Source organism: Panthera pardus, unplaced genomic scaffold (assembly GCF_024362965.1).
Source record: "Panthera pardus isolate Hobbes unplaced genomic scaffold, ASM2436296v1 HiC_scaffold_15, whole genome shotgun sequence".
In the NCBI taxonomy this organism is placed as follows: Eukaryota; Metazoa; Chordata; class Mammalia; order Carnivora; family Felidae; genus Panthera; species Panthera pardus.
In genome coordinates this window covers 88,516,118-88,543,234 of record NW_026526710.1, presented here as the reverse complement: position 1 = coordinate 88,543,234, position 27,117 = coordinate 88,516,118, and the positions used below count along the sequence as shown (strand labels likewise).

Sequence of the window (27,117 nt, the reverse complement as noted above, 5' to 3'; positions counted from 1 at the left end):
ACGGACCCGCACGGCCGAGGCTGCGGGACCGCGGGAACCCCTCAGCGTCTTCCAGGACTCGCGGTGTGGCCGGAACAACCAGCCCCGGGAGAGCGCTGCCCTGCGCCCCAAGCCTGCACCTCCGCCTCTCGGGCCGCCGCCACTGACCCCGGCCCTTCCCCCGCTTCCCAAGCCTCTGCCCCGCATCCCCCGCCCCTCAGGTCCCCCCACCAACCACCCCTGTTCCCCGCCCCTTCCGCGCCCTGGGCCCGCATCCCCCCCCCCCCCCCACGCCCCTCGGCCACCCCCAGCGACCCCGCCCCTTCCCCGCCCCGTCCGCGCCCACACCCGCACCCCTACCCCCCCCCTCCGTCCGCCCCCTCACGACCCCGCCCCTTTCACGTCCCGGGCCCGCACCTCCGCCCCTCGGGCCGCCCCCACCGACCCCGCCCCTTTCGCGCCCCGGGCCCTCATCCCCAGTCCCCGCCGCCCCTCCGGCCACCCCCCACCCAGCACCCACCGACCCCGCCCCTCTCGCGCCCCGGGCCCGCATCCCCCCGCCCCTCGGCCACCCCCAGCGACCCCGCCCCGTCCGCGCCCACACCCGCACCCCTACGCCCTCCGTCCGCCCCCTTTCACGACCCCGCCCCTTTCACGTCCCGGGCCCGCACCCCCGCCCCTCGGGCCGCCCCCACCAACCCTGCCCCTTCCCCGCCCTTTTCGCGCCCCGGGCCCGCATTTCCCCCCACCCCGCCCCTCCGGCCACCCCCACCGACCCCACCGACCCCGCCCCTCCCCCGCCCCGTCCGTGTCCCGGGCTCACATCTCCCGCCCCTCCGGCCGCCCCAGCTACCGACCCCGGCTCTTCGTCCCCCTCCCGCGCCCCGGGCTGGGGTCGCTCTGCAATTTTGAAACAAACGGCTGGAACCCCAAAGCCACACCTGCTCCCGAGTGGACTGGGGGGTCCCAAGCAGCCGAGCCGAGCGGACGACCTTCACCTCAGCACCTGGGCGCCCGCAGCGCCCGCCCGAAGCTCACGCGGGCCGGGGCGGCGTGGGAGGGGGGCGTTGCCCCGAGGTTCCAGCTTTTCGCAGCCGGTGCGCGGACTTGAGTGCCTGGGGTCGGATGGAGTCTTCTCGGACCCAAGGGCAGCGAGGGCGGCCGGAGGGGACCCTGGTCCGGAATGTCCCGACCCCGGGGTTGCAGGCGCCGCGCACGCACGCCCGGCCCCGGGGGCTCCAGGTACGAAAACGTCAGTAAACGTCCCTCCGCAGCTCGTGGGGCACAACGTGGGCCTGAGGGTGATGGAAACACAGGAGTTTCTTGCTACTGAATCGTTTTCTCCTGCCTTTTGTAAACGTCAGCAAAGGGGGTGGGACTGGAAGCCGCTGCGGGACAACCTCGTTCTGGGGCGCCTGGGTGGCTCAGGTCGTGATCTCAAGATTCCTGAGCTGAAGCCTTGCATCGGGCTCTGCGCTGACAGCTCGGAGCCTGCTAGGGTTCTCCGTCTCAGAATAAAATAAATATTAGGAAGGAAAGGAGGGAGGAGGGAAAGGGAGGAAGAGAGGCAGGAGGGGAGGAGAGAGAGGGAGGGAGGGAGGAGGGGAGGAGAGGGAAGAGGGGAGGAGAGAGAGGGAGGGAGGGAGGGAGGAGGGGAGGAGAGGGAAGAGGGGAGGAGAGAGAGGGAGGGAGGGAGGAGGGGAGGAGAGGGAAGAGGGGAGGAGAGGGAGGGAGGAGGGGAGGAGAGGGAAGAGGGGAGGAGAGAGAGGAGGGAAGAGGGGAGGAGAGAGAGGGAGGGAGGAGGGGAGGAGAGGGAGGGAGGGAGGAAGGACGGGAGGGAGGGTGGGAACTTCGTTTTGGTTCTCTGACCTGATTCCTGAAGAAGCCCTTTAAAGGGGCTGGTATCACAAGCAAGGAAGGCAGGCCCCAGAGGACCAGCCAGGGTGGGCTTTTCTGAACTGGCGATTGTGAATCCAAACCATCCACTGTACCCTCTGGTCTGAGCTGTAAAAGTCAGGAGCCCTTTGCTTGGCTTTACTCCCATATCCCTTGAAACGGTGAGGCCGCGTATCCAGGTGAAAACTGTGTTGCGAGGAATGCCTCATGTGGATCTTTGCCGTGAGCTGAAGCCCGGTGAGAGTAACATCCGATGGGTGTAGACATCAGTCCTCACAGGCTCGAGTTTTGCCTGACGCCAGGGGCCGCGATCTGGGGCTGGGAAGGGTCAGGGCGCCCTTCCTTTTAGGTTGGGTCTGAAGGGGAGGGGAGGGTGGGTGAGCCCACCCACAACAAGAACCCTGAAGAAGGCAGGAGAGAGAAAGGGGCTGTCTTCCACACTCTGGAGGAAAACAGATATGGAACCAGATTACAAGACTCTCAGGACTTTACGGTTTTCTAATTCCTCACATTTACAAGTATTAATTCCTTGTTTTCCCATAATAATTAGCAGTAAACCCCTTATACCGGAGAATCTTGGGAGGAGGAGGGACCTGTTTTGTGTCTCAGGAGCTAAATCCCCAGAGGGGGTGGGGGTGGGGGTGTCGGCAGGCTGTGCGGGAGATGGTCCAGCCCCAGGCCCCCAGGACCGCAGCTGAGAAACAGTGAGTTACCAGATCCAGAAAAATCCACGAGAAACTGGCATCTGTGGTCTGGATGCCATTTTAACAGGCCATGAACAGGGGGAAAGGGGTTTGTGGATGCAAAATGAACAAGCCCCTTTTAAAATTAAAAAAAACAAAAAGTTTTATTGGAGCCCAGGTGAGGACAGCTCCCGGGGACACACAATCTCCACAGAGAAGCCAGTGAGTGCTCCGGGGAAGGAACGTTTGCTGCAGGGTCATATGTGTGTGTTACATAAAGAGTTCCAAATCATCAGGAAGAAGGACATTCCGGAAGGTTACAGACAGGTTTTTAACTATGTGCACTATGTGCGGGGCTGTGTGATTGTAATCTCAAGGGAACCAAGGAGGTTTTTTTTTTTTTTTTCCTCTTTATGTCAGATTCTATTTTAATAACGAAGCACGCGTGCAGTGTGTGCCCAGGGCAGAAATACAGCCACAAATCTGAGGTTTTGCCAAGTCTTTCTGACCTTGGTAAATGTTACAGTGTAGCTTTTCTGGGAGCCCAGGAGCAGGTCCCACAAATAGGAAAACTTGGAAACTTCCTTGATCAGGTCTGAGGTGGGAGTGCCACGGGCAGGGCCGCAGGATCTCAAGGCCCCCTCATGCTTTGAACCAGCCCTGGGAGGCCTCTGCTCCCTTACCTGGACCTGTGTGGGCATCTGTGCCTTCCTCCTCAAACCCCTCCTCCTGATCCTGTATTTCTGTCCCTTCTTCTTACCCCTTGTCCCAGGTAAGTGCCCCTCATTCATCGATGTAAATACACCTGTGCCCCCTCCCTTTCAAGGCAGCGGACAGCTTTAAAAGGACCTGTGATTTTTTTTTTTTTTTTTTTTGTCTTTGAGAGAGAGAGCACACACGTAGGGGAGGGGAAGAGAGAGAGGGAGACCCAGAATCCGAAGCAGGCTCCAGGCTCTGCGCTGTCAGCATAGAGCCCGACCCGGGGCTTGAACCCATGAACCGGGAGATCATGACCTGAGCCGAAGTTGGACACTTAACTGACTGAGCCACCCAGGCGCCCAAGGACCTGTGATTTCTCATCTAACACCTAGACTTTCCTTCCTGGACATGAGAGTAAGCTACAAAGCTAAACTTCTGTTCCTTGGAGGGGGTCCGGGTCCTTGGAGGAGCCAGCGACTGTACCACACGGGACACTGGAAGACTTGGCCAAGGGAAGTCACCCACAGAGCAGGGACTCTCCACGCCAGCCTCTCACTCGAGCCACTAGGACCCTTGCCCAGGCAGGACCTGGCCCCACGCTGCAGATGCACTGGTGCGGGAGGGGCCCGGGACAGGGGTCTTCGGCAAGCACCCCGGAGGCTTGGGTGTGCGGCTGAGGTTGAAAGTCGCTGTTGGCCGTGGCTTCCCTTCTTGTGGGCGCGTCCCGAGGACAGCGAAGCTCCCCTCCTCTCCCTCGAGGTGCCCTCGTGGTTTGCACCGCGTGCTTCCTGAGCTGGCAGCGCGGGCACCACCAGGTCAACGGAAAGGCAGCCGCGCAGCTCGCGGCCGCTGAATCGGGAAGGCCGGGGCGGGCCGGGGTCTGGTTTGGAAGCCCCCCCAGAGACGTGCACTGAAGCTGGACAACCTGCCCTGCCCCAACAAAGTCACGGGGGCGAGACAGGCGAGTCCGGCGGATTGCAGTGAGCAAAGCGAGCGCCCACGGAGCGGCAGCCTCACACCCAAAGGCAGCTGTAGGAAGTCAGAATGCGGACGGGCTCATTAGCCTGCTCACGAGGCTGGTGTGAGGGTTTCGCTGGGTCCGTGCTTCCCAGCCTCCTCGTGCGGGACGTGCGCGTGAGGCATCTGTGGAGCCTGGAAGACCCCCAGGTGTGGACTCGCCCTGGGAATGGGGCTCTAGCTCCCGCGCTTCTACTGGGGCCACGCTGTGAGCGGCGAGGGTCTAGGGAAACTTTCTCTGAAACGTGCCCGTGCGTTGTCTTTTTGGAGGCACCGGCATCCACGGTTACGGGCACGGGCTCTGACCTGGGCGCCCGGCGAGCTCACCTCTGCCTGGGCCTCAGTTTCCGTGTTCGTAAGACGAGCACTGGTCTTGCAAGCCCACGCCCCGGCATGGCGAGTGGCCTGGGGCTCGCCGGCCAGGGCGCCTTTCTGCCTCCCCCCATCTCCCCCCCCCCCCGCCCCCTTTTGTCTTTTCCCCGATTTTCTCTGGTGTCCCCACTACCCCAGACACACTGAGCCTGTCACATACTGGAAGCGACCTCCAAGAAAACACGAGGGCGATGACCTCTTTCGGCAACCAGAAAATTGCCAGAATGTAGTAACCGGCTGGCCTGTGGGCTAAGTGCATATCGGATGCAAGGTTGCGCAGTTCCGGCCACGGCCTGGGCTCGTCCCCTTGCCGGGAGCCCTCGCCCCATCCCAGTGGGGCTGGCCCGGTGGCCAAGCTCTCTCTACCCTGGCAGGAGGCGGGTGTGGGAGCCGCGGCCTCTCGCGCTGAGGGGCTCCCCTGCCCACAAATAAGGGGGGCAGCAGAGAAGCGCGGCTACAGGCTGACTCTGGCTCTGTGATGGGTAACGTCGCCTCTGCCTCCCAGAATCAAATGAATACAAAGTGCTTCCAGTCATGCCAGAAGAACACAGGGAACGTTAGACTTTGTCGTGGCCAATCCTCTGGCGCCATAGGCTCATCTTTGCTCTTCAAGATGGCAGGTGGTTGCCCAAGTGACTCATTAGCACTGAGGTGTTAATGGCTAATAATGGGCTGGCCCACACCGCTCCCCCCCCACCCCCCATTTCAGTTGGGGAATCAGGATGCTTTTAAGCACAATTAACAGGACTAAGTGAATTTGTTTTAACAACGCAGATACTTCTTCTCATTTCGCCCAAGAGGAGGACAGAGACAGGACAGTGAAGAAGATCATTCGCGGCTCAGACAAGCCCAGGCCATGGTTTCCTATGCTGTCACGTCTGCCCGGCACATCTCCGATCAAGTGTCCAGAGGCAGGCAAAGGGGCCTCTCCTCTTGCCCCCTCGCCTCTCACTGGCCAAGTGCCCATTTCTAAACCTGGTGCTGGCGAGGACGGGGCCGCCTCGATGCCTTGGCTTTGAGGAGGTCCACGTGTTGCCTCAGCCGGATTCTGGCTGCCTGGACAGAAGGTAGGGGACCCCATCATCGCCTTGCTGTAATGCCTCAACCCCAAGGCATCGGGACCAGTGGAGCCTCAGTTGAGCTGGAGGACGATCCCAGAGCCGCTCGGAACCTCCGCATCTTCATCCGTACCACGGGCTGCCGGCACCCGCAGGCGGCTGTGAGGGGTACGCGGCTGTGTCCACACAAAGCACAGTTTGCACCATTCGAGCCTTCAGTCAGCGTGTGGCGAATGTCAACTATCACGATTATCATTACCTCCTTCTTCCCCAAAGTCCTTCCTCCGGTGAAGCTACTCAATGTGAACGTTTAAACGTTTAACAATGTTTTTGATACAATGTGCTGCTTCAGACCCTAAGGATTTCAGGTAAGGGTTTGCAGACCTGTGTGTGTTTTTCAGAAGTATTACAAATGTAAATAAGATAAAACTTTACCTCTTTCTTGAATCTTTGAGTGATATTTGTACTTTTTTCCCATTTCATTTTCTTCTGATTTTTTAATCGTGGTAAAATACAACAGAAACTTCACTGTCTAAACCATGGAAACATACATTTCAGTGTAACGGACTGACGTGCAGCTGTGACCACCATCCATCCGCCCCTGTAATCGCTTCCGTCTTGGAAAACTGAACCTCTCTGCCCACTGACACTAGCTCCCGGCTCCCCCAGCCCCTGGCACCACCACAGGTATGACGGCGACCGCTCTAAACACCCAGTGTAAGTGGAATTCTCTAGGATATGTGTTTTTGTGACTGGCTTATTTCACTTAACATGGCCGTATCCTTGCCAATACTTGGATTTATTTTTTAATTAAAAAAAAAAAAAACCTGTATTTTATCACATTTAGCAGAAACTATGGTTCCAAATGACCTGGTGCCATTTTAAAAAGTTTTTTTATTACATTTATTTATTTTTGAGAGACAGAGTGAGACAGAGCACAAGCAGGGGAGAGGCAGAGAGCTTTGGGTTTTTTCTGCACGTCCTTAAATTGTAAAGTTAGGTGGTTGATTTTCTGCAATCTTGACTTTTTTAACGTCAGCATTTATACCTATAACCTTTAGCACTGCTTCTGCCGCATCCCGTAAGTTTTGATGTGTTGTTTTCATTTTCATTCATCTCAAAGTATTTTTTAATCTCCCTGTGATGACTTCTCTGTTGGTTAAGACTGTGTTGGTGTAATTTCCAATTTTATTTGTTACTGATTTTGAACTTCATCCCATTATGGTGATAGATTGCAGGACAGCCTTGTTTTTAAATTCTTGAAACTTAATCTGTGGCCTGACATACGGAAAATGTCCCATGTGCACCTGAGAGCAACGCACGTGCTCTTGTTGGCTGGTGTCTGGTACGTGTTCACTCTAGTTGGCTTATCGTGTTAAGTCCTCGATTTCCCTACTTCTGTCTGGTTTATGTGCCCACGGTTATGAGAGGAGTATGAAGGTCTCCGACTACTATTGTAGAACTGTTTCTCCATTCAGTTGTGTCAAGTTTTGCTTCACGCATTTCAGTGGCCTATCATTAGATGTGTAAATGTTTGTTATGTATCGTTTCATTGAAATTTGTATTTACAGTGCCCTCCCTTATCTCTTGTAATTTTTGAAAATTTAAACACATTTTTATCTGATATTAGTGTGGCCACTCCTGCTATCATTGGTTATTATTTGCATGGAACATCTTTTCACATCCTCTCACTTTTTATTTATAGCTTTGCATCTAGAGTCTCTTGGAGACAGCATGTTATTTGGATGATGGCTTTTTATCCATTCTGGCAATCTCTGTCTTTACATTGAAGAGTTTAATTCACTTGTAATCCACATGTAAGACAACTACAGAGAAGGACTTTTGTCATTTTTCTATTTGTTATGTGCCTTCAGCTTCTTTTTGTCCCTCATTCCCTGCATTACTGTCTTTTGTGTTTAGTTTGTTATTGCCGTTGTTTAGTAGTGAAACATTTAAATTCCTTTCCCATTTCCTTTTGTATATATACACTACAGCTGTCTCCTTTGTGGTTACCGTGAGGATTACATTCGACACCCTGTATTTATGCCAGCTTAATTTCGGTAACACACACACTCTCTCCTTTAACGTCTCTGTCCCCAGCCCTCTCAGTTGTTGTCACAAAACATAAATTAACAAGTATTCTGAACGCACTAGTCTCTTAAATTACGTAGAAATCAAAATGTGGAGTTACAAAGTGTCCTAAAAATACTAGTTTTTATAATTGGCCATGAATTTTTCTTTACTGAGATCTTTATCTCTCCATACAGCTTTAAGTTACGCTCCACTGCCTTTCATTTCACCTGCAGGACTTAAGCATCGCTTCAAGGGCAGGTCTAATAGTAATGGCACTCCCTCAGCTTTTATTTACCTAAAAAGGTCTTAATTTCTCCCTCACCTTTGAAGGACATTTGCTGAATATAGAATTCCTGGTTGAAAGTTTTTCTTTTCAGGGGCGCCTGGGTGGCGCAGTCAGTTGAGCGTCCGACTTCAGCTCAGGTCACGATCTCACGTTCCGTGAGTTCGAGCCCCGCGTCGGGCTCTGGGCTGACGGCTCAGAGCCTGGAGCCTGCTTCCGATTCTGTGTCTCCCTCTCTCTCTGCCCCTCCCCCGTTCATGCTCTGTCTCTGTCTCAAAAATAAATAAACGTTAAAAAAAAAAAAAAAAAAAAAAAGTTTTTCTTTTCAGCATTCTGCGTATATCAACCCACTGCCTCCTGACCTCTGGTTTCTGATGGAAATCTGTTAATCTTATCTGGGATTCCGTTATATGTATTGATTTACTTCTCTCTTGCTGCTTCAAGATGCTTTGTTTGGCTTTTTGCATGTTTATGTATCTGGGGCGCCTGGGGGACTCAGTCGGTTAAGTGTCTGACTCTTGATTTCTGCTCAGGTCGTGATCTCACGGTTTGCATGAGTTCCGCACCGGGCTCTGGGCTGGCAGCACAGCACCTGCTTGGGACTCTCTCTCCCCTTCTCTGACTGCCCCTTCCCCACTAATGCTGTCTGCCTCTCTCAAATAAACTTAAAAAAAAGGGGGGGGGGAACTCCTGGGTGGCTCAGTCGGTTAAGCATCCGACTTCAGCTCAGGTCATGATCTCACAGTCTGTGGGTTTGAGCCCCACGTCAGGCTCTGTGCTGACAGCTCGGAGCCTGCTTCGGATTGTGTCTCCCTCTCTCTCTCTGCCCCTCCCTCACTCACACTCTGTCTCTCTCCAAAATAAACATTTTTAAAAAATTAAAAAACAAAAAGTTTATGTGTTTTAGTGTGGGTCTCTGAGTTCATCTTGAGAGTTCACTGAGCTTCCTGGGTGTTTCCTCAAACTTGGGAAACGTTCAGCCATTGTTTCTTCCAATACTTGCTTTCTCGCTCTCTCGCTCTCTCTCTCTCTCGCCTCCTTCTGGGACGCCCACAATGCATACGTTGGTCTGCTTGGTGGGATCCCACAGGTCCCTTAGGTCCCATTAACTTTAACTTTTTTTTTTCTTTCTGTTCCTCAAACTCAACTTCCTAGAGCTGTACAGTATTCAAATTAATGCTAACAAGTCGCACAGGCGCGTGCTCACATTCTTCAAGATAAACCTGAGGCCGGAACGCTGAGCCTCTGTTCTCACAACAGGATTTTAGGGTCCTAGAGGGACGTCTTCACCTATGAAGCTCTGTGTTTGTTGCTGGCAGACACGTGTGACTTCCAACAGGACGCTCTGCTCTCCTATCATCCTGGCGTGTCACCAAGACGTGAAAACCTAGCCATGTCTGTGGGGCCGCACTGCAGAGGGCCGCCGGGCCTCCGGTGCGAGCACGTGGACACGGTGCTCCGCGCGTCCTCGTGACGTAGGCCGTGCACACCCCCCACCAGACACTGAATGAACGCTTCCCCTCGACCCCTTTGCTCGTCAGTAAAGCCAAGATCCTAAGCAGAAGGGGAATACAAAGCACGTGCCAGGCTCCGCTAAGTCGGCGTTCACGCGTTTCAGTACACCCTCGCTGACCTTTGAAGCGGATGCCGTTCTCCCCACGGACACCGAGGGTGCTGAGCACGGAGGTCGCTGCTGGTGGATCCGAGGTGTTGAGCACGGAGGTCGCTGCTGGCGGACTGGGTACCGAGCCCAGAGCGGCAGGCTTCAGAGCCAAGCGGACGGAAAGTCCTTCCCTGCAGCACGAGGCCGGCACCTGTGTTCTCCCTGAATATACAAAAGCTGCACCTTGCCTTCTTCGTTTCTTTTAACCCGAAGCCCTGGTTTTCTGCCGCAATCTGGTCACCGGTGGCTCTTTCTCAGTCTTCCTTTTGGCCGTTATGTTCTGCTTTGCCTCAGCTTTTCTCAGGCCCAGGGTGAAAAAGGGCCTCAGGCCACGCCTGCATCTACTGCCCACGTTCTCCTCTGAGCCAGCGCTAACACCTACCCCTGACTCGGAGCAGACCCCGCCGGTCCATTAGTCGATCAACACGTACTATACTCTGGCCTGGGAAACCTCATGCAAGAGGCAGACAAGATGCTGACTCAGCAATCAGTGCAGTGAGGTCGTAGCTGTGGGAATTTAGGGCACCGCAACCAAAATTGGGCGTTCACAGAAAGCTCCCCAAAGGTGGCCCGCTCCCCAAGGTGAGCCAGAAAGGGGGAAAGAGCACGTGCAAACATGACATCACAGGAAGGGGGGCAGGTGACGGATGGTGCCAAGTGAGGCTCTGTTACAAGTGATGCCACCAGGGTCCTGAGAGAAGCGAGCCCAGAGGCTGGTGTGGGTGGGGGCTGGGCTCATGACTGCAGGGGAAAAGGGCTTAAGTGTGAAAGTGGAAGGATGCTTAGCAAGAACCTCTGACTCCCAAGGCAAACCTACAGACGCAAGGCCCACTCTGACTTGGGGGGGGCGCGGGGGGGCGCGGGTGGTGTCCAGGCTGGGAGTTCAGGGTTGAGGGCACTTTGAATCTGCCTCGTACTTAGTGTCTGCTGTCGGTCCCGGCCAGGGTGCCCCGCTGCTACGGGATCACCGCACCACTTCTGGAGGCTGCCTCCCCCTCCCCCTCCCCTCTGGCCCTTCCCACTACGGAAGTCCTAGGTTCCAGGAACTGAACGTTAGACGACAGCTGTGTAGACTAGTACAAGGCAGGGCCGGCCTCCCTCCATGGCCTCCTGCCACCACCTCCCTCCTCCCCCCTCCCCCACCTCCCCCCTGCCTCCACAGCCACACCGGCCACAGACTGGTTAGGACACATGCTGCAACCACCAGACTGCTTTCACTGACGGTACAATGCTGCAGTTGAATAATTAAGATTTTAAATCTTAATCACAAGAATTTACATATAGCCCTATCAAGCTTCACTTGATTAACTTTGGTTCTACATCTCAACCTATCGAAAGGCAATTGTGAGTTCTATTTTGTCACGTGACACATTCTTCCCAGTTCTGCACTTTATGTAATTTCGATAGCCTTTAAGTAAGAACTGAGCAAATCCTGGGACACGGGATTTCAGAAACAGGTCTCCACACCTCAACAGGAGGGCGCGGAACACAAGGGAAGTAAGGGCCGGAGTAGCACAGGCTTTTCTCCCTCCCACGGGGTGATAGGGGGCAAATGGATCATTTATTTCACTCTAGAGCTTACATGTGTCATAGATTTAACTCGGGCGCGATGAATATGCTTTATTCTAAGCACTTTTCAGTTTCAAAAAAACAATGCACGTATCACAAACTCTTGAACAGAAAAGGTGCCGTAAAAAAGTTGGAGATATCCTCGGGGAGCCTGGGTGGCTCAGTCGGTTGAGCATCTGACTTCAGCTCAGGTCATGACCTTGCCATTCGTGGGTTCAAGCGCCACGTCGGGCTCTGTGCTGACGGATCGGAGCCTGCAGCCTGCTTCCAATTCTGCGCCTCCCTCTCTCTCTGCCCCTCCCCTGCTCATGCTCTGTCTCTGTCTCTCTCAAAAGTAAATAAACATTAAAAAATTTTTTTTAAAAAAGTTGGAGATATCCTGAACTTTACTGATAGGACCTAAAAGGCCAAGATGTCAGAGGGAAGACTCGAGGGAGGAAACCCTTCTGAACATGAAGTGAGCGTTCAAAGACTGAAAACGATGGTCTTCCGGGCAGTCTTCCCATGGAAGCCTGTCAAATTTTCTGTCCTGTTCGGTGTTTCAGCTGCTTGATATGTGGTTATTTTCAGTTCTGTTCTCAGGCTACTCAGTCCTTTCCAGGGTGGGACCGCTGGCTGCCAGCTGAAGCTCCCCCGTAGACGCCTGGCTTGTACGAGAGGGAGTGGCCTGGGACGAGGCAGAAGAAGGCGCCAGGAAGGCACAGAGCTGCCAGGCCCACCCGCAAACCTCCACACGCACAACCCAGAAGCTCCGTGAACACGCTGTACCTGAAGTTCCAAGTCCTTCTAACAAACGCTAAGGTGAAGTAGGAAGCACTCTCTGCACTCAGAGGTCCTGTGCTTAGTGAGGGTTCTTTCCACCCCAAAGAGAAGATGAACCCTTACAAAGGTGCAGAGTACCAAATGCCAGCAGCTAACAGAGATGCTGTTAAGGTGACCTTTAACTCTGTAAAACCAGTCCACACCACCAGGCAGCCCCTCGGTCTCCGCTCTAGTCTTGGCCCCGTTTCTGGTCTCCAACTGTACTTACAGGGAGAACCTAAGACAATCGGTAGGAGTACGGAGCACAGAATTTCCCGGTCTAAAAACACATCTTTTTCCTGCCATTTGTTGACTTTTGGAAGCACAGGTGGAAAAGAGGAAAGAAAAGAGCAGGCCAGCACCCCGCACCGGCCTCTCCCAGTGCCCATTACTTGACACACAACACAGACGGGCACGTCCCCGTCCACGGCACACTGAGCTCACAATCCAGGAATCCAGGCTTGTTCCCGCTGCCCCGCACGGACGTCTGGACACCTTCGGCAGTGGAGGCCAGATCTACGGTCAGCAGAACGGGCTGCCCGGTGCCGCAGGGTCCTGTATCAGTCAGGGTTTTTATACCGTGTATTTGCGATGTTATAACATCTTGGGGGCCTTGCTGGCTGCGGAGACACTGCCCCTCCCAGGGCTAATTCCTAAAGACAGTGAACCATTCCCCTGTAAACTCACATTTTATGCACAGACCCACAGATCCAGAGCACACACTCCCGACCACCTCCTTCATCTCGCTCTTGCACACCAGCCAGTATTTCCTCTGCTGCACATCCCCCAGGGCCAGGACTCAACACGCAGAAAGCACTCCTATAGCCCAGAGCCTGCTGAAACTACTCACACTGTCCAGCCTCGGCCATTCATTCCTGCAGAAGCCACACCTTGTCCTCTCCCTCAGCCTCCTGACCGACCCTGGAGCTTCCCCGAGTGGCCCTGCACGGCATGTCCCCACCTCCCGGGAATGTGGTGAATGAACTCCCCTTTCCGGACGGCAGGCTCAAGGTGCGTCTTCCCACTCCTGGTTAGAGCAAAGCACGTACATTTTCACAAGCTGACAGTGCGCACGCCAGCAACCGCACTCCCGGGTGAAATGCTCCACACGCGCGGCTACGAGCACCTTCCAGGGCAGACGGGATCACCCGAGTGCCACCCGGGCAGCTACGTGCCTAGAGCTTCCCAGTGGTCCGCCCGTGTCCCGTGACAGGTCCCTTCAACAGGGGCTGCTGTGCCCACAAAGGCCGCGTTGCCGGTGCCGCCTGCCTGCTGGGCACCGGCCCTGTTACCAGACGCCAGAAGGTGCCCAGGGGACAGCAGTGCTTCCTTCCTGACACTGTTTACAAAAGCAAGTCCCGAGCCTCCTTGCTCCACCTCACTAGCGCCCGTCTCATCATCCAAGCCGCGCCGATGCCGTCCTCAGCATCTCGACACCGATGGCACTCGGGAAACGGAGGTGCCCCTCGCCCGGGAGCAGCTGCTCTAGGTCACACGTGGAGCAGGGTTTCTTTCACTTCCTTCCAACAGTGCCGTGACGCCCCTGACCCACACTCCCTGCATGGCAGCTGTCCTGCCCGGGGGAAAACTAGACGTGGGGCCATTCCAAGTCCACCAGGAGGACAGCGCTTAGGGAATGAGCGGGATCACACGCAAGGCGACGCTCTGCCTTGCTTGCTGGGAGCGCGCGAGGGGTGAAAAGCGGGACAAAGAGGCCCGACTGTCCCCACAGGCCCCCTTCCTTCTCAGGCTAAGTCACAAGGCTGCCCGGGCGGTGGGACCGTGGTTCCGCCCAGCAGAGCCTCACACCCCACCCCCTCTCCGCCCCTCAGTCACCTCCGCCCTTCCTGCCGCCCCTCGCGAGCCATCCAGGTCAGGGTCCGGGTAGCCACTCGCTGCCCTCGACAGGTGGTTCTCGCGGGAGAGGTCGCCATCTGCGCAGGGTGTGGATGCCACGTTTCCCTCTCGTGTGTGTGTCAGTGGAGACTCCGCGGGGCTCTCGCTCCTGCATCCTCGCTCTTTCCTCCTCTTATATTCCATGATCTGTCTGTTGAGCGCCTCGTGATCAATCCCACACAGACTTGAGCAGGCGGCAGGGCCCTGGGTGCTGCGTGAAGGGGCGTCCAGGGCCCCACAGCCCCTGGAGGGGAGAAGAGACGTCAGGTGAAGCGTGGGTGAAGCCGGGCGGTGTGGGGGCTCCTGGCCACCTCCTGGTGGACCCACTGACGTCCGAGGGAGGCTGGGGGATACGGCACGAGGAAGGGGCTCCGCTCCCGTGTATGGTGCAGCCCAGGACAGCTTGGACACAGCCCTCCCGTCAGATGCCCTCTCAGTTGCTTTTCCCCCAAATACAGCCAGCGTGCTAGGCCCGTCAGGCAGAATTATGGGTATGGTCCTTTACATGTGCCACTCAGGGTACTCGTCAAAACCCAAACATGGCCGTGTCCTGCCTCTGACCCCCCTCCTGCTCGGCTCCGGAAGGCTCAACTCCCTGCTGGTCCGGGATGCGGGCACTCACTGCTGCCTGGGGCCCTCGGGGCGCAGCGTCCCCTCCCCTGGGAAGCAGGTCGCTGGGGGCCACACCCAAGTCCTGACAGTGCTGCCCCTGACGCTGACGCGCCCGCTCTGAGAACACAGGCTCAGGACCTGCTGAAGCTCTTCCGGAACCCGGAACGGGGCCCCTCCACATACAGCTCACGTCTCTTTCTCAGCTGCAGCACCGCCCCCACCTCCTGACCCCTCCCCAACGGAAGGGGTGTCCTACATGCCCTTCTTGACACACAATCATCTGTGGATTCACTGCTCCCTGTAGGTCTCCGCCAGCAAAATGCAAGCTCCAAAGACCCCAATGTCTGTTCTATTCACATACGTATTGTACATGCTAGAACAGAGCCACAGGACATGCTCAGTAAAAATGTGCCGAGTGGAAAAACAGGGCGAGGGAGAGACACCTGTCCCCTCTCCAGGAGTCACCATAGCGATGGCAGATGCCACAGGCTCCAGCACTGTCGGATAGACCACCGAGGCACTCCGAGCAGCCTTGCTGAGTACTCAGAACCACTGCAGACTGCCCCCGGGACCCGCCACAGGTCACTGCCAGGCTGCCAGGGCAGTGCACGGCCAGGGGTGCAGAACTGGGCAGCTGCCGTGGGAATCACACCAGGGCGTTTGCCCAGGACAATCAAAACCATGTCCACGTGTACCTGGCATCACTTTGCACACGGTCTTCTCTTTCCTCTGGGGGCCCAAAATCAGCATTTGCCAGTAACCAATCAACCTGGAAAGGGGCATAGAGAGCAATTCAGTAAGCCACACCTCTGTGCCACCTGCACCACGGCCCAGCTCAGACACAGGCCTTCCAACTGTCCTCCGTGCCCCTCCGGTGACATCCCCCGGGATGAGGCCATTCACCAGTCTGTGCTTTCAAACACCTGTTACTTAGCAATCACATTTTCTCTAATAACGAACCGAGGCTTTCCTAAAACTACACTTAAAACTTGTAAACTTCAGTCAAATTTATGAAGAAACCAGTTAACTATTAGCTCAATTAAGTAACGTTTCCTGATTCCGAATGAAGTTGTATAAAACACTTAAACTGAACTTTGCCACAGAACTTGTGTGTTTGGGAAAAGAAAGCCTCCTGGCATAGCAACAAAGCCACAGTCAGGGGCGCGGCATGCGAATCCAGCTCCAAGGTGTCTGAGGGGCCCAATCTGGAAACAAGAGCTCCCCTCGGTGGGGGCACGCACACCACTGCTGAGCCCAGGGCGCTACACAGGCCCCTGCTCCCTGGATACCGGGGGCGGCTCCCACCTCTACCCGCGTGCCCAGGACACACACCTGGACCCTACCTGGCCACAGTGCCGGCCCGGGACGGCCCAGATCCGGGACCAGGGCCCGGCGTTCTGCAGCAACAGACTGCATCATCACAAACCAACGGCAGAACCGAGGGAAAGGTCTGTCCACAGAAAATGCCAGAAACAGCACTAACGATGCCACAACACGAGGACCAAGCGTGGGTCTCCCAAGCTGGCTGGGAGAACGTGTGCTCGCACCCGACAAGGACAGGACGCATGGCCATCCTGTGAAGGTCCACCCTGAGCGCACCTCACACGACTGGGCAAAAGACCTGGTGAGACCTGACAAAACAAGGAAAGGCCACCAGGCACAGGGGAAGGTGCTCGACTAGTCATCGAGAAGACACACGTGAGCCACGCCACGGCGCCCCGCTCACCTGCCACCGGCGGCTTCCTCACAATTACAGACACTTGCCACTCCTACGTGCTGCCCTAAGAGACACAGAAACGTCCATCCACACAAAAACGTGGACACACACGTTCACAACAGCTTCACTCACAGCAACCGAGAATCAGAAAGACAGACAAACGTCCGTGAGAAGGTGAACAAATGAAACGTAGCGTATTCGTACAATGACCCCACTTACCAAGAAAAAAGGAACCACTCACACCGAAACAACGTGAATCTCGAAGACAGTGCTGAGCAAAAGCAGCCAGGTGCCAAGACAACGTCCTAGGTGTGAAATTGCAGAAATCTAACAAGGAAAACTTGGGGCAGCCGGTAGGCTGGGTCGGAAGAGCATCCGACTCCTGACCTCAGGGTCACGAGTTCAAGTCCCACGTTGGGTGTAGAGATACAGAACTTAAAAAAAGAAAAGATGGGTGGTGGGAAGGGTGAGGACGGGGCGGGCCTCTGGGTAAATCCTGCCGCAGCAAAGCTTTCGTTAAAAGTCTTAACAAAGAACCAGTGCAGACACCACCAAACCCTAACACGTCAACACAGGCTGCAGGGCTGAGTCCCAGCCGAACTCCGCACGCACAGAACCTCGGGCGAGGACCGAAGCGGCTCAGTGCCCACCCCAAGGAGAAGCCCAGGCTCTAGCATGAGGCCCGTGGGGCGAGGCGAGCACGGCCCACCCACGCCTGCTCTCAGAAGTGGGGAGACCAGCAAATGTGTAATAAATCCCAACGCCGGGAACACAGTTTATGTATTTTCTTTAAAAATCTACTTTTCGTCCTTTCTAATTATGACAAAATCGACATCGTACAAACCCTTTGACTGAAATGTAATACACGGGAAGAGCGCAAGGACATCAAGGCATACGGCTCGATGACATGTCACAAAGGGACTGTGCCTGTGGACATCCCCCTGACGTTTAAGGAGACGAACCCCAGGAAACTTCGAGCCCCTCCTGCCCACTCCCTGCCCAAAGACAGGCACTAGTTTGACTTCCGTCACCACAGACCGGTCGCACGTGTCCCTGCACGTCCCACAGACAGAATCACAGGGACCACAGCCTCGCCTGGGGCTCCGCGTTCACCCCTCCACGGCTGAACCAGAGCTAGGCACCTACAAGAAAGCCCAACACCAGCACCCGCACACCTCTGGCGGACACGCGTTTCCGTGGGTCCCCCCGCGGGAGCTCTGGGTCACAGGATGTGTGTGCGCGGCTTCCACGGGACCACAGCCCCGTGATTCCTCCACGCGCGGTGTGGTCACCGTTTAGTGTCATCCGCTGCGGGGGAAGGGCACGCGCCGCACCTCCCTGTGGTTTCCGTTCCCGCTTTCTTCCCGACACCAGGGACGTCGGGGCCTACCGGCAGTGACGGCAGCGAAGCCAAGTGCCCCTCGGGGCTCGGCCTGGACGGAGCTGGTGCCGCTCTGCTTCCTGACACCGCGAAGTACGCGCTGCGACCACCGCCGGCCGCTACCACTTCCCACCGCCCGCGACGCCTCCACGCGTGCAGCCCACACGACACACACGTGCGCCGAGGGTACGAGACTCCAAGTTTCACCCACAAACCCCAACTTCAAATCTGCGTGTCTATCCAGATTACTTTGCCACTGGCTGACTTCAACTCTCTCACAAACGGACACAAGGGTCCCAAAACCACCGCACTGACTTCCGCAAGAGCCAGCCAACAATGACCGTGATGACCGTGCACTCGGCTAGCCACCTGCCCCCATCAGAGACCCCTCGGTCGGGCCCCTGCTTGCTTCTGACTACAGTGACAGCGAGCCAGGCAGAAGCCTAACTCTGCCCCCGGCACAGGAAGGGCACAGAGGACAGACGCGGGGCCTCCACCGCGAATACCCAGCAGCAGCATCTCTGGAGAAAGAACCGCTCCAGGATGCTTTGAGCACTGTCCGCGCCTCCCTCCTTCCAATCACTTTTTCTAGAAAGGAGCCCACGGAGCCAGGCAGGACCTCGCTGGCGAGAGAGGGACAAGCCTGGGATGGTGAGAGCAGAGGTACTTCCTTCCACCAACTCAACCGGACACGCACGCGTGAGCTCCCTGCTGCACTCTCCCCGGCACACGCCTAACCTATGCTCTCCTGGGTTCTCTAAAGCTGGCACTGGTCACTTCACTCCTCCGTCTCCTTTTGTCGCTAGGAAAAGCCCCTACCTGTCAGGGTTATTGTTTGTATAAGGTTTTCAGTGTTGCTTGTATAATGAATAACAAAGATAAAAATGTGCGATTAGACTTGTTTTCCTCTGTGGCTCTAAAAACTACCTAGTCCTGCAGTGAATAACAGCTACCTAATCATAATCGTAAGTGCTACTTACTGGGGGTTTTGTAAACTTTTTAAAAGTGTGACGTATCTTAATGACCACCAGGTAACACCACACAGATACAAATATATACACACATATATTTACACACAGGTTTTAGACCTCATAATTAACAGTATTTAAAGTAAGGGAAATTATACAAAACGGTTGCAGAAGTAACCTCTGGTGTGAAGTAACTATAGACGGTCAGATCCAGGGAGGGAGGCGGCTTTGCCTGCATCAACTTTGTAAGACAAGAAACAGAGACTTGGTGTCCTGGTGAGAGATACAGTGGTAAGCAGTTAAAATTTAAAGCCTGAAGAGTGGTTCCTTCTGGGGAGTCTGGCCGGGACAGAGGCATGGGAGCCTCACTTTTCATTTGTACCCGCCAAGGGTTGCTTCCTTTAACTGTATACATCATCATCTGAATCTCTCAAAATTAAATATAAAATCTTACTCATATAAAAGCTCATTATGGAAGGTCCCTTAGCCTTACCTCAGCTAGAGCCGCGTTTCCTTTGTCCTGAAGAAACACTATCGGCGGCACGTTCCTCAGGGTCTGCTGGGACATCAAAATGTGCCTGGAGAGAGACAAGGCACACCGTGTTGCAGGTGACGCTTAGCGGACAGAAAAATATACAGTAACCTCACGGAGAGGTAAGACAGAAGATCTGCTTATCACGTTACTCAAAACACCAACACGTCAGCCCAGGAAAGTCTTCCGCAGGCAACCGCCACATCACAAAAGGGATACAAAACACATCATCACAACTATTTTTAGCTGCCTAAATGCAACTCTTGAGATCCTAACGAATAACCTGATCTTCGCTTAGACGCCTCCCGGGCAGCACCGTGGCAGTGGGCTGCGTGGTCTGGGCACCGACAACCCGCCTCGGCTTCGTTCCAGTGGACATCCACTGGCACCAAGGCCACACAAGTGCACCGAGGTCCTCAGCCATTCTCAGGCACATGTCATTCTCTGCATCGGTCACTGATACAAGCAGACTAAGGTGAACTGGCTGCAACCAGTCCGCGGCGAAAACACTGGTGAGCACAGCCTCTCTGCACACAGTGACAGCAGGTCCTGGCCCGTGATTACAGGAGAGCCTCTACACCAAACCTCAGGTGAGCAGAAGAGCTGGGGAAAGGGACGGTCTGTTCGGTTGGATTTTCTGATTACCCAAAAACTCATCAGAAAGCAATGCTGTTAGTACAACACTTGTCAGAAATCTTTTTCTTGTTTCTGTTAACAAGAGAAAAATGAAATTAACTGAGCACTCCTTGATACACAATTAATCCTCTCCTCTAAAGAGACTCCTAGGGCCTCCTGGGAATGATGTCAGCTGAGCTGAAGCAGACGGTATGTGCAAACCCTAGTTCCACATAGGATTCCATCCCCCTCTCCTGAAAGTGAAGTGTGAGGTACAAGGGAGAGGCGAGAGGAACAGAGAGAGGAAGGAAGCGGGAAGGAGGGAATCCAGTTCTGAGTGCTGCTTGGTTAGGTTTCTGCATTTCTTATAAGACTGGGGAGAAAACACAGTAACTCCTTTCCTAGCACCCACCTCGGCAGTTCTCAACTTTTTAGTCTCAAGACCTCTTTATACTCTTAAAACTTACTGAGGACACCCAAGAGCTTTCGTTGATGAGTGTTGTATCTGTCTGTATCTACCACACTATAAGTAAAAGTGAGAATTTGAAAAACAGACATTCATTCATTCAAGATAACAAACCTATTAAATGTTTACGTGGGATTTTTAATGAAAAATAACTAAACCATTGAAGATCATTATTCCCAAAAAAATGATTGAGAAACGTGGCCTTGTTTACATAGTCACAAATCTCTCTAATGCCCAGCTCACTGGGAGACGTTCTCCCCGCTGCACCCAAGCTGCTCTGTTATTCTGGCTGGACTAGAAGAAGATCCGGCCTCACACTGCCCTGTAACTGGAAAAGGAGCAAATGAACACCACTCCAGAAAAGAATGGGTCTTCTCCGACACTCCACAAAAACTCAACAAAGGATACTGTTAAAGTTAGTTGCAGCGTGGAATCTGAAACCAGATCAATGAGTGTCACTGTCATATTAAAATCCACTGGTGTATCTTGACCTCGAATGGCTCTTTCCCTATGCTTGAGTTTGTAACTTCAGGCGTTAGTCATTTGGAAAACACTGGCTCACCAAATTACCCAGATTTGCAGAATGTTGACACACTGACCAGTATGACACTGCATTTGTCAACATGACCAACGTTCTCATCGAGAGTCTTTAAGTATCAGAAAGCTACCAAAATCACGGTGGTGGATACAGGTTTTCTAAAATCAATTTTCACTTGAAAGCTTGAATTTTATCACTGGCAACAAGTATAGTCAGTTGTCTTCCCTGAAGGGACAGGTTCACTTTGCTCATTTTAGAGAAAATGTGTCAAATACCCAAATCTGAAAAAACCACAGCTTGTGGTTCACTTGTCATTTCCAGTGAACAGTGTCTATTTCAGCTCACGATCAACTGTGTGTTTCCCAGACAACCACACCAGCACAGGTTATTTTAGGCTTCCTTCCCACCACACAGAACATTACAACGACAGGTACCCAAGAGTTAGGATTTAATAAAATTAGTAACTTTTGCTTATTCATCATGGATAGTCTTTTTTTTTTTTTAATGTTTATCTATTTTTCAGACAGAGAGAGACAGAGCATGAACGGGGGAGGGGCAGAGAGAGAGGGAGACACAGAATCCGAAGCAGGCTCCAGGCTGTCAGCACAGAGCCCGACGCTCACAGACCGTGAGATCATGACCTGAGCCGAAGTCGGAGGCTCAACCGAACGAGCCACCCAGGCGCCCCGTCACAGATATCCTTAAACCGAAGTGGCATTGTGTTTTACTGGGAGCACATGGCATGAAGCTGCAATGACCACAGGGACACCTGGGTGTCAGCAGTCCCCAGAAGTCTGGGGCCACACTGTGAGAACCGCTGTCCAAGATGACGTCTCACGTGCAGATGTAAACTACATCTTGAAATTTAAGAAAATGCGTCCAAAATTTTCCTTCAAAGCAAAAAAACCTAATGCAACAAGAGGGAAACACAAGGTGCGTGCGGAAGCAGACACGAAGAGTGCGGTCACCTCATGTGCGCGGCGCTCCTCCGCAGGACGGCCTCTGTGTGCGCGTTCTGTTCGGCCGAGACGGTCGTCCTCCAGTACACACGGCAGGCCGAGAAGTCTGAAGTCAGAGACACCTGAGCCCCACCCACCCCAGCCTCAAGTCACTGTCCGCTTCCGTGGGCTTCCGCGGACCACAGGCCGCGGCTGGAGACCAGCTCATCGTCAATCTTCAGCTCCAGGCACCCACCACCCAGAAGCAGGAGCTCCCGCGGGCACCGCGACAGGCCATCATCTCCGGCCACACACTCACAAGGGGTGAAGCGGGGCCCGGAATCCAAACCCTCATCGTCCCTGACCCCAAGCCCACAGCGCACATCAGAACCGCCGGAACTACCACTTATTTTCCCATTTCCCTCCAGCTCAGCTCGCTCTAGGCACAGGGAGACCGCAGGGAGGCACCTGCTGTCTTCTCACCAAGACAAACGCGCACGCGTCCACCCATCATGCTTCCTGGGCATCTGACAACGCCCTCAGTGCTTGCACACCACACACACATGTGCACACGTACCCTCCGTCCTCACAACTCGAATGGTCCCACTTAGCATCATTACTGAACTTCAAAGACCCTGAGTCTAGCACGGCGCCTTCTTTCTAACCACTAGACGCAGGCCTGCGGGCCTCACCCCGATTCCTCCCACCCGGGCCCAGTCTACCTTGGAGAGCTGCACATCCAGGTCACAGATCTCCTGGCTCACTTCAGGGGTGCACAGCAGATCAGTCAGCGCTTTGTAGAGGAGGCCGTTCAGGGCTCTCAGGCGCACCTGGTCCTCCTTCCTGGTTTTCTTTGAGGTGGTCTTCGTTAGGAATCCCAACTGGGACGGCTTGTACATCTCCATCGAGAAGGACAGACAGAAAGGCCAACGTTACAACTGTACGTTAAACTTGTCCTAATCTACAAAAAGGGAGCTGGGAAGGACTCAGCACCTTGAAAAACAAAAACCAACGTTACCCTCAACCATCTCAGCTTGATTCATTAAGATACAATTTACAGACCTGGATCCTTCCTAGATTTTACCTAGCGCCCCTCCAAAATTAAAAGTACTGTCAGTATATATTTTTTCCTCTCCAAAATCTCATTGAAACATAATCCACATACCATAAAATTCTCCCTCTCTAAAGATACACAATTCAGTGGTTTTTAACACACAATGTAATTTTTCTAACAAGGACCATTTATTATATAAACTTTTACAGCACATCTACACGTGTCATGCACACAAAAAACCACTGTTAGTATTTGATAACAGAGACAACATTCCAGAAAACTTTAGTATGACTTTTTTTTTTTTTTTTAAGTCAAAATTCACTCTACCAGTGTATCTAGTCCCAGCCTGCAGACCTTGTGCATTCAAACTTGGAAATGGAAGGACGGCCAGGCTGGAGTTTTGCCGACTTCTGGAACCTCACGCCCACCAGAGTCTACAGCAGCTGCTACTCTGGACTTACCAAGTGAGAGCCCAAGGAAGGACCTTCATACCAAAACTTCTTTCTGTGGGGAGAAAGTAAGAACTATAACACTGAAGGCAAATGAAAGAAAAAAATATTATACACACCAACTCAATACTATAATACAAAAATTCTTTTTTTATATTTTTTTAATGTTTATATATTTTTGAGAGAGAGAAAGAGACAGAGCATGAGCGGAGGAGGGGCAGAGAAAGAGGGAGACACAGAATCAGAAGCAGCTCCAGGCTCTGAGCTGTCAGCACAGCGCCCGACGTGGGGCTCAAACCCACGAACCGTGAGATCATGACCTGAGCTGAAGTCAGATGCTTAATCGACCGAGCCACCCAGGCGCCCCAATACCAAAATTCTTTTTAAGGGGCTAAACTTGGGCACAGAAATTATGTCACTGGGATGCTAAGGAATTTAGAATCTAATCAACAAGGGTTGTAGGGGAGACAAGACAGTTTTCATTCAACCTTCTGATGTTTACTTAAGGTCTACTTCCAATCCCGAAGGTGCAGAAAGAGAATCTTAAAAGAACGCCTACCAAGCTGCACCGAGCCCCGTACCACACCTGAGAAAGCAGTTTCCCAGGGCCGCGCGGCCATGCACGTGCTGGGGTTGGATGAGTAACAGGGTGGTGGCGGGGAGGCCGGCCACCTGCTGCAGGGGGAGGTTACAGATAAGCGAGGAAAGGGCGCCAGATGAGCCATGTGGACATCAGTATGGGGCTCGTCTCTCTGTGTACCAACACGGTGGTCACGTATAGAAACGTTTACAGGCAAGCGTATATACAGAGTTAAAGTTAACGTACGTTCTCCTTTGTCAGCTGAAAAGGCCTAACGGACAGGCCAGCTCTCAAACCATCGTTTCTGATGGCGTTCTGCAATAACAGCAACCAGAGCCCCTTGGAGCAACGGCCGATTCTTGGGCCCAGAAAGGATGTGCCAGGAAAAAAGTGCACAAAAGAAAACTATTTTTTTTAAACCCACCACAAAACCCACAATGATGAGTGTGTCTAAATGAAAGAGCTAAAACAATCTGAGCAAAATAAAGTAGTATTAGTTAACACCTGTTAAGTCCACACTGACATAAATTAGTAAATGCAGGACAAGAAACGCATCTCTCACAGAATTCCAAACAATTCAAGAGCATGACTCCCCCTCCTGAGGTGTGGGTTGCACACGGTGAGGTCCCCCTAAAGAAAATAATATGGGGGGGACACCTGGGTGACTCGGTTGAATGTCTGACTTCAGCTCAGGTCATGATCTCACGGTTTGTGAGTTCGAGCCCCACGTTGGGTTCTGCTCTCAGCCTGGAGCCTGCTTTGGATCCTCTGCCTGGCCCCCTCAGAAATGAACAAACACTGAAAAAAACAATAATATGGAATGGGGAGTAGGTAACTTATAAACTTGACAGACATGACCTCAAATCGTAATCAAGGCCAATGCCAACAGAGACAAGCCATATTGATGGTATGCACCTAGACATGATGGAAACAGCACTTTCCTTCTACGGTCTTCAGCCCGAGAACCCACAATGCCAACATAATCGTTAGAAGAAAAAAAATCACACAAATCCAAAGAGAGGAGCAGAAAATATCTAGAAATATCTAGAAAATATCTAACCGTAACTCCTTGAACCCATCAAGGTCACCAGACAGACAGTCAAGAGCAGTGGCTAAATGTAATGGGGTCCTTGGATAGGGTCCTGGGACAGAAAAAGGGTGTTTTTACTAAGGAAACTGAGGGGCACCCAGGTGGCTCAGTCGGTTCAGCACCCAACTTTGGCTCAGGTCACGATCTCGCGGTTCGTGGGTTCGAGCCCCGCGTCGGGCTCTGCGCTGACGGCTCGGAGCCTGGAGCCTGCTTCCGATTCTGTGTCTCCCCCTCTCTCTGACCCTCCCCCGCTCATGCTCTCTCTCTCTCTCTCTCTCTCTCAAAATAAATAAACATTACAAAATTTAAAAAAAAAGGAAACTGGAACAAGGCATATGCTTCAGTTAATAATCACGTATCAGTACTGGCTCCTTAAGGTGACAAATGTGCCCCGCTAACATGTTAACGTAAGAGACGTGGGGTGTGGTTACGCGGGAACTAACTGTACTCTGCCAAGTTTTCTGCAAATGTTTTTAAAAGTTAATCTATTAAAATAAAACAAGCACACAACCCTATCTACCATAGTCAGAACTGAAAGTGTGCGACGAAAACCAACACACTGTATTCTACTTCTGTCACGGTAAGAAAACTATCCTCAAATTAGGCCAACAAAGGAAGCAGTAACATGGGAAGAAAACGCGCGCGCTTTCTTCCTTCCCTCTGATGAATCTACAAGAACCACCAGAAATGTCCGCACCACTTTGCTTCGTACGTTCCTGACGCACCGTCAGGTTATGACCTCCACTACGGAAGCGGGCTGAGTGGGGACACGAGCAAATGCTAACCAGTGAGTGCGACTGCCTGCGAGTTTTCCGTAAGCATCGGTCTAACGGGCAGACCGCAGCGAGGGCCCCAGGGCAAGGCCTGTGCGTGAAGCCCCGCCCCGTGGACCCATCTCCGTGGGCACCGCCCCCGCCCCACTGACCCGTCCCCGTGGGCACCGACTCCGCCCCGTCGGCCCCCCCCGCCCCCTACCACCCCAGGGACTCCCCCCCCCCCCCGTAGACACTGCCCCCTGCCCCCTGACTCGAGAGCGTCGCCTCGGCTGCATGGGCACCGCCCCCACCCCGGAGCCCCTCACCCAGACTCGGTGCGCATTACTTGGTTTTCGAAGCAAACTTCTTGAGTAGGTTCTTGCCACATGGGACTGGCGAGCTGTGCACGCCTCGGGCACCGCCCGGAAGGAGAGCCGCTTGCCGTCCGCCGAGCGGCGCCCGAAACCTCTCGCAAAGCCCCCACACTCGGAGGGCCGAAGCCCACATGGCTGCAGGGAGAGCGCCGGGGCGGGGCGACGTGGGGCGGGGCGACGTGGGGCGGGGCGACGTGGGGCGGGGCGACGTGGGGCGGGGCGACGTGGGGCGGGGCGACGTGGGGCGGGGCGACGTGGGGCGGGGCGACGTGGGGCGGGGCGACGCGGGGCGGGGCGACGCGGGGCGAGGTGTGGCGCGCGTGGGTCTGAGCGGAAGCGAGCGGAGTGTGGCGAGTTTGAGAAGGCGGTGTCACCTGGAGGGGGCGACCCGCTTGTAGAGCGACATTGGGCGGGGCGACGCGCCTCCGGGGACACTAGGGGAGCGTGGTCTGCGTGCATAGCGGGGCGGGGTCTAGAGGCCGGGGAGAGGCGCTGTGAGGCGACGCCCCGCCCCCCAGCGCGGCTGGCGGCGTTAGTGGTGGTGAGCGCCGGGGCGGGCCGGGAGCGCGGTTCACGCTCCCTCACGGAGCTGGGGAGGGCGCATCGCCAGGCCCGTGTCCCTTCCCCGCCCCATCGCGTGAGGAAGGCGGGGGGGCGGCTTGAGCGGCCTCGGGCGCCGGCAGTGGAGCCCCTGCCGCCTCGCCGGTCTCCCCTCCGCTCCAGAAAGGAGGCGCGCCCATCCCGGGGCCTGTCCGCAGACCCCGGCTCGGTGCCCCGCGCTCCTGTCGCCCCCACCAGCGGACCAGCCCCCCATTCCGGGACGCCGTTCCCGCGGAAGCCCCGGAGCTTCGAACAGCACGCGCGCGCGGCACGCAGACGGTGCTCAAAAACCGCCGGTGGAATAACGGAAAGAAACGAGGGGTTCGGGCTCCAAGTGTCACGGGTACTGGGGTCCGAGGAGCTACGAGAGTTTAACGGGACGGAAGGCAGCGTGGCCCACTGGGAAACGCGCAGACCGGGCCCAGGGTTTTCATCCAAGACCGAGTATTTGCAGGCTGC

General features: G+C 54.4%; 1 protein-coding gene and 1 long non-coding RNA gene across 3 annotated transcripts; both read right to left on the bottom strand.

Annotated features, from left to right (window-relative positions):
• Window positions 1–5,283: 5,283 nt before the first annotated feature.
• Window positions 5,284–5,870, bottom strand: LOC128777101 (uncharacterized). Its single transcript, XR_008422326.1, has 2 exons — window positions 5,769–5,870; window positions 5,284–5,571 (listed from the first exon to the last, which is right to left on the bottom strand). It is a non-coding gene; the product is annotated as an uncharacterized LOC128777101 (long non-coding RNA).
• Window positions 5,871–11,330: 5,460 nt separating this feature from the next.
• Window positions 11,331–26,217, bottom strand: RBFA (ribosome binding factor A). Of its 2 annotated transcripts, none has more exons than XM_019423590.2 (7): window positions 26,031–26,217; window positions 23,272–23,314; window positions 22,479–22,655; window positions 21,787–21,899; window positions 19,161–19,245; window positions 15,297–15,370; window positions 11,331–14,233 (listed from the first exon to the last, which is right to left on the bottom strand). In XM_019423590.2, exons 1-7 carry the CDS (start codon window positions 26,189–26,191, stop codon window positions 13,897–13,899), a joined length of 990 nt encoding a protein of 329 aa, XP_019279135.1. In that variant the 5' UTR covers window positions 26,192–26,217; the 3' UTR covers window positions 11,331–13,896. The 2 variants fall into 2 exon arrangements, with proteins under 2 accessions (XP_019279135.1, XP_019279131.1); XM_019423586.2 differs by having other exon boundaries at window positions 26,011–26,112.
• Window positions 26,218–27,117: the final 900 nt, after the last annotated feature.

Bases quoted from the DNA above. Each gene is read 5' to 3' on its own strand.
- RBFA (XM_019423590.2), bottom strand. From the start codon at position 26,191: ATGTGGGCTTCGGCCCTCCGAGTGTGGGGGCTTTGCGAGAGGTTTCGG. The intron at 19,246-21,786 runs GTGACCGCACTC...GTCTCTCTCCAG, and splicing joins AGGAGCGCCGCGCACATGAG to GCACATTTTGATGTCCCAGC. The intron at 15,371-19,160 runs GTAAGGCTAAGG...GCCCCTTTCCAG, and splicing joins GAAACGCGGCTCTAGCTGAG to GTTGATTGGTTACTGGCAAA.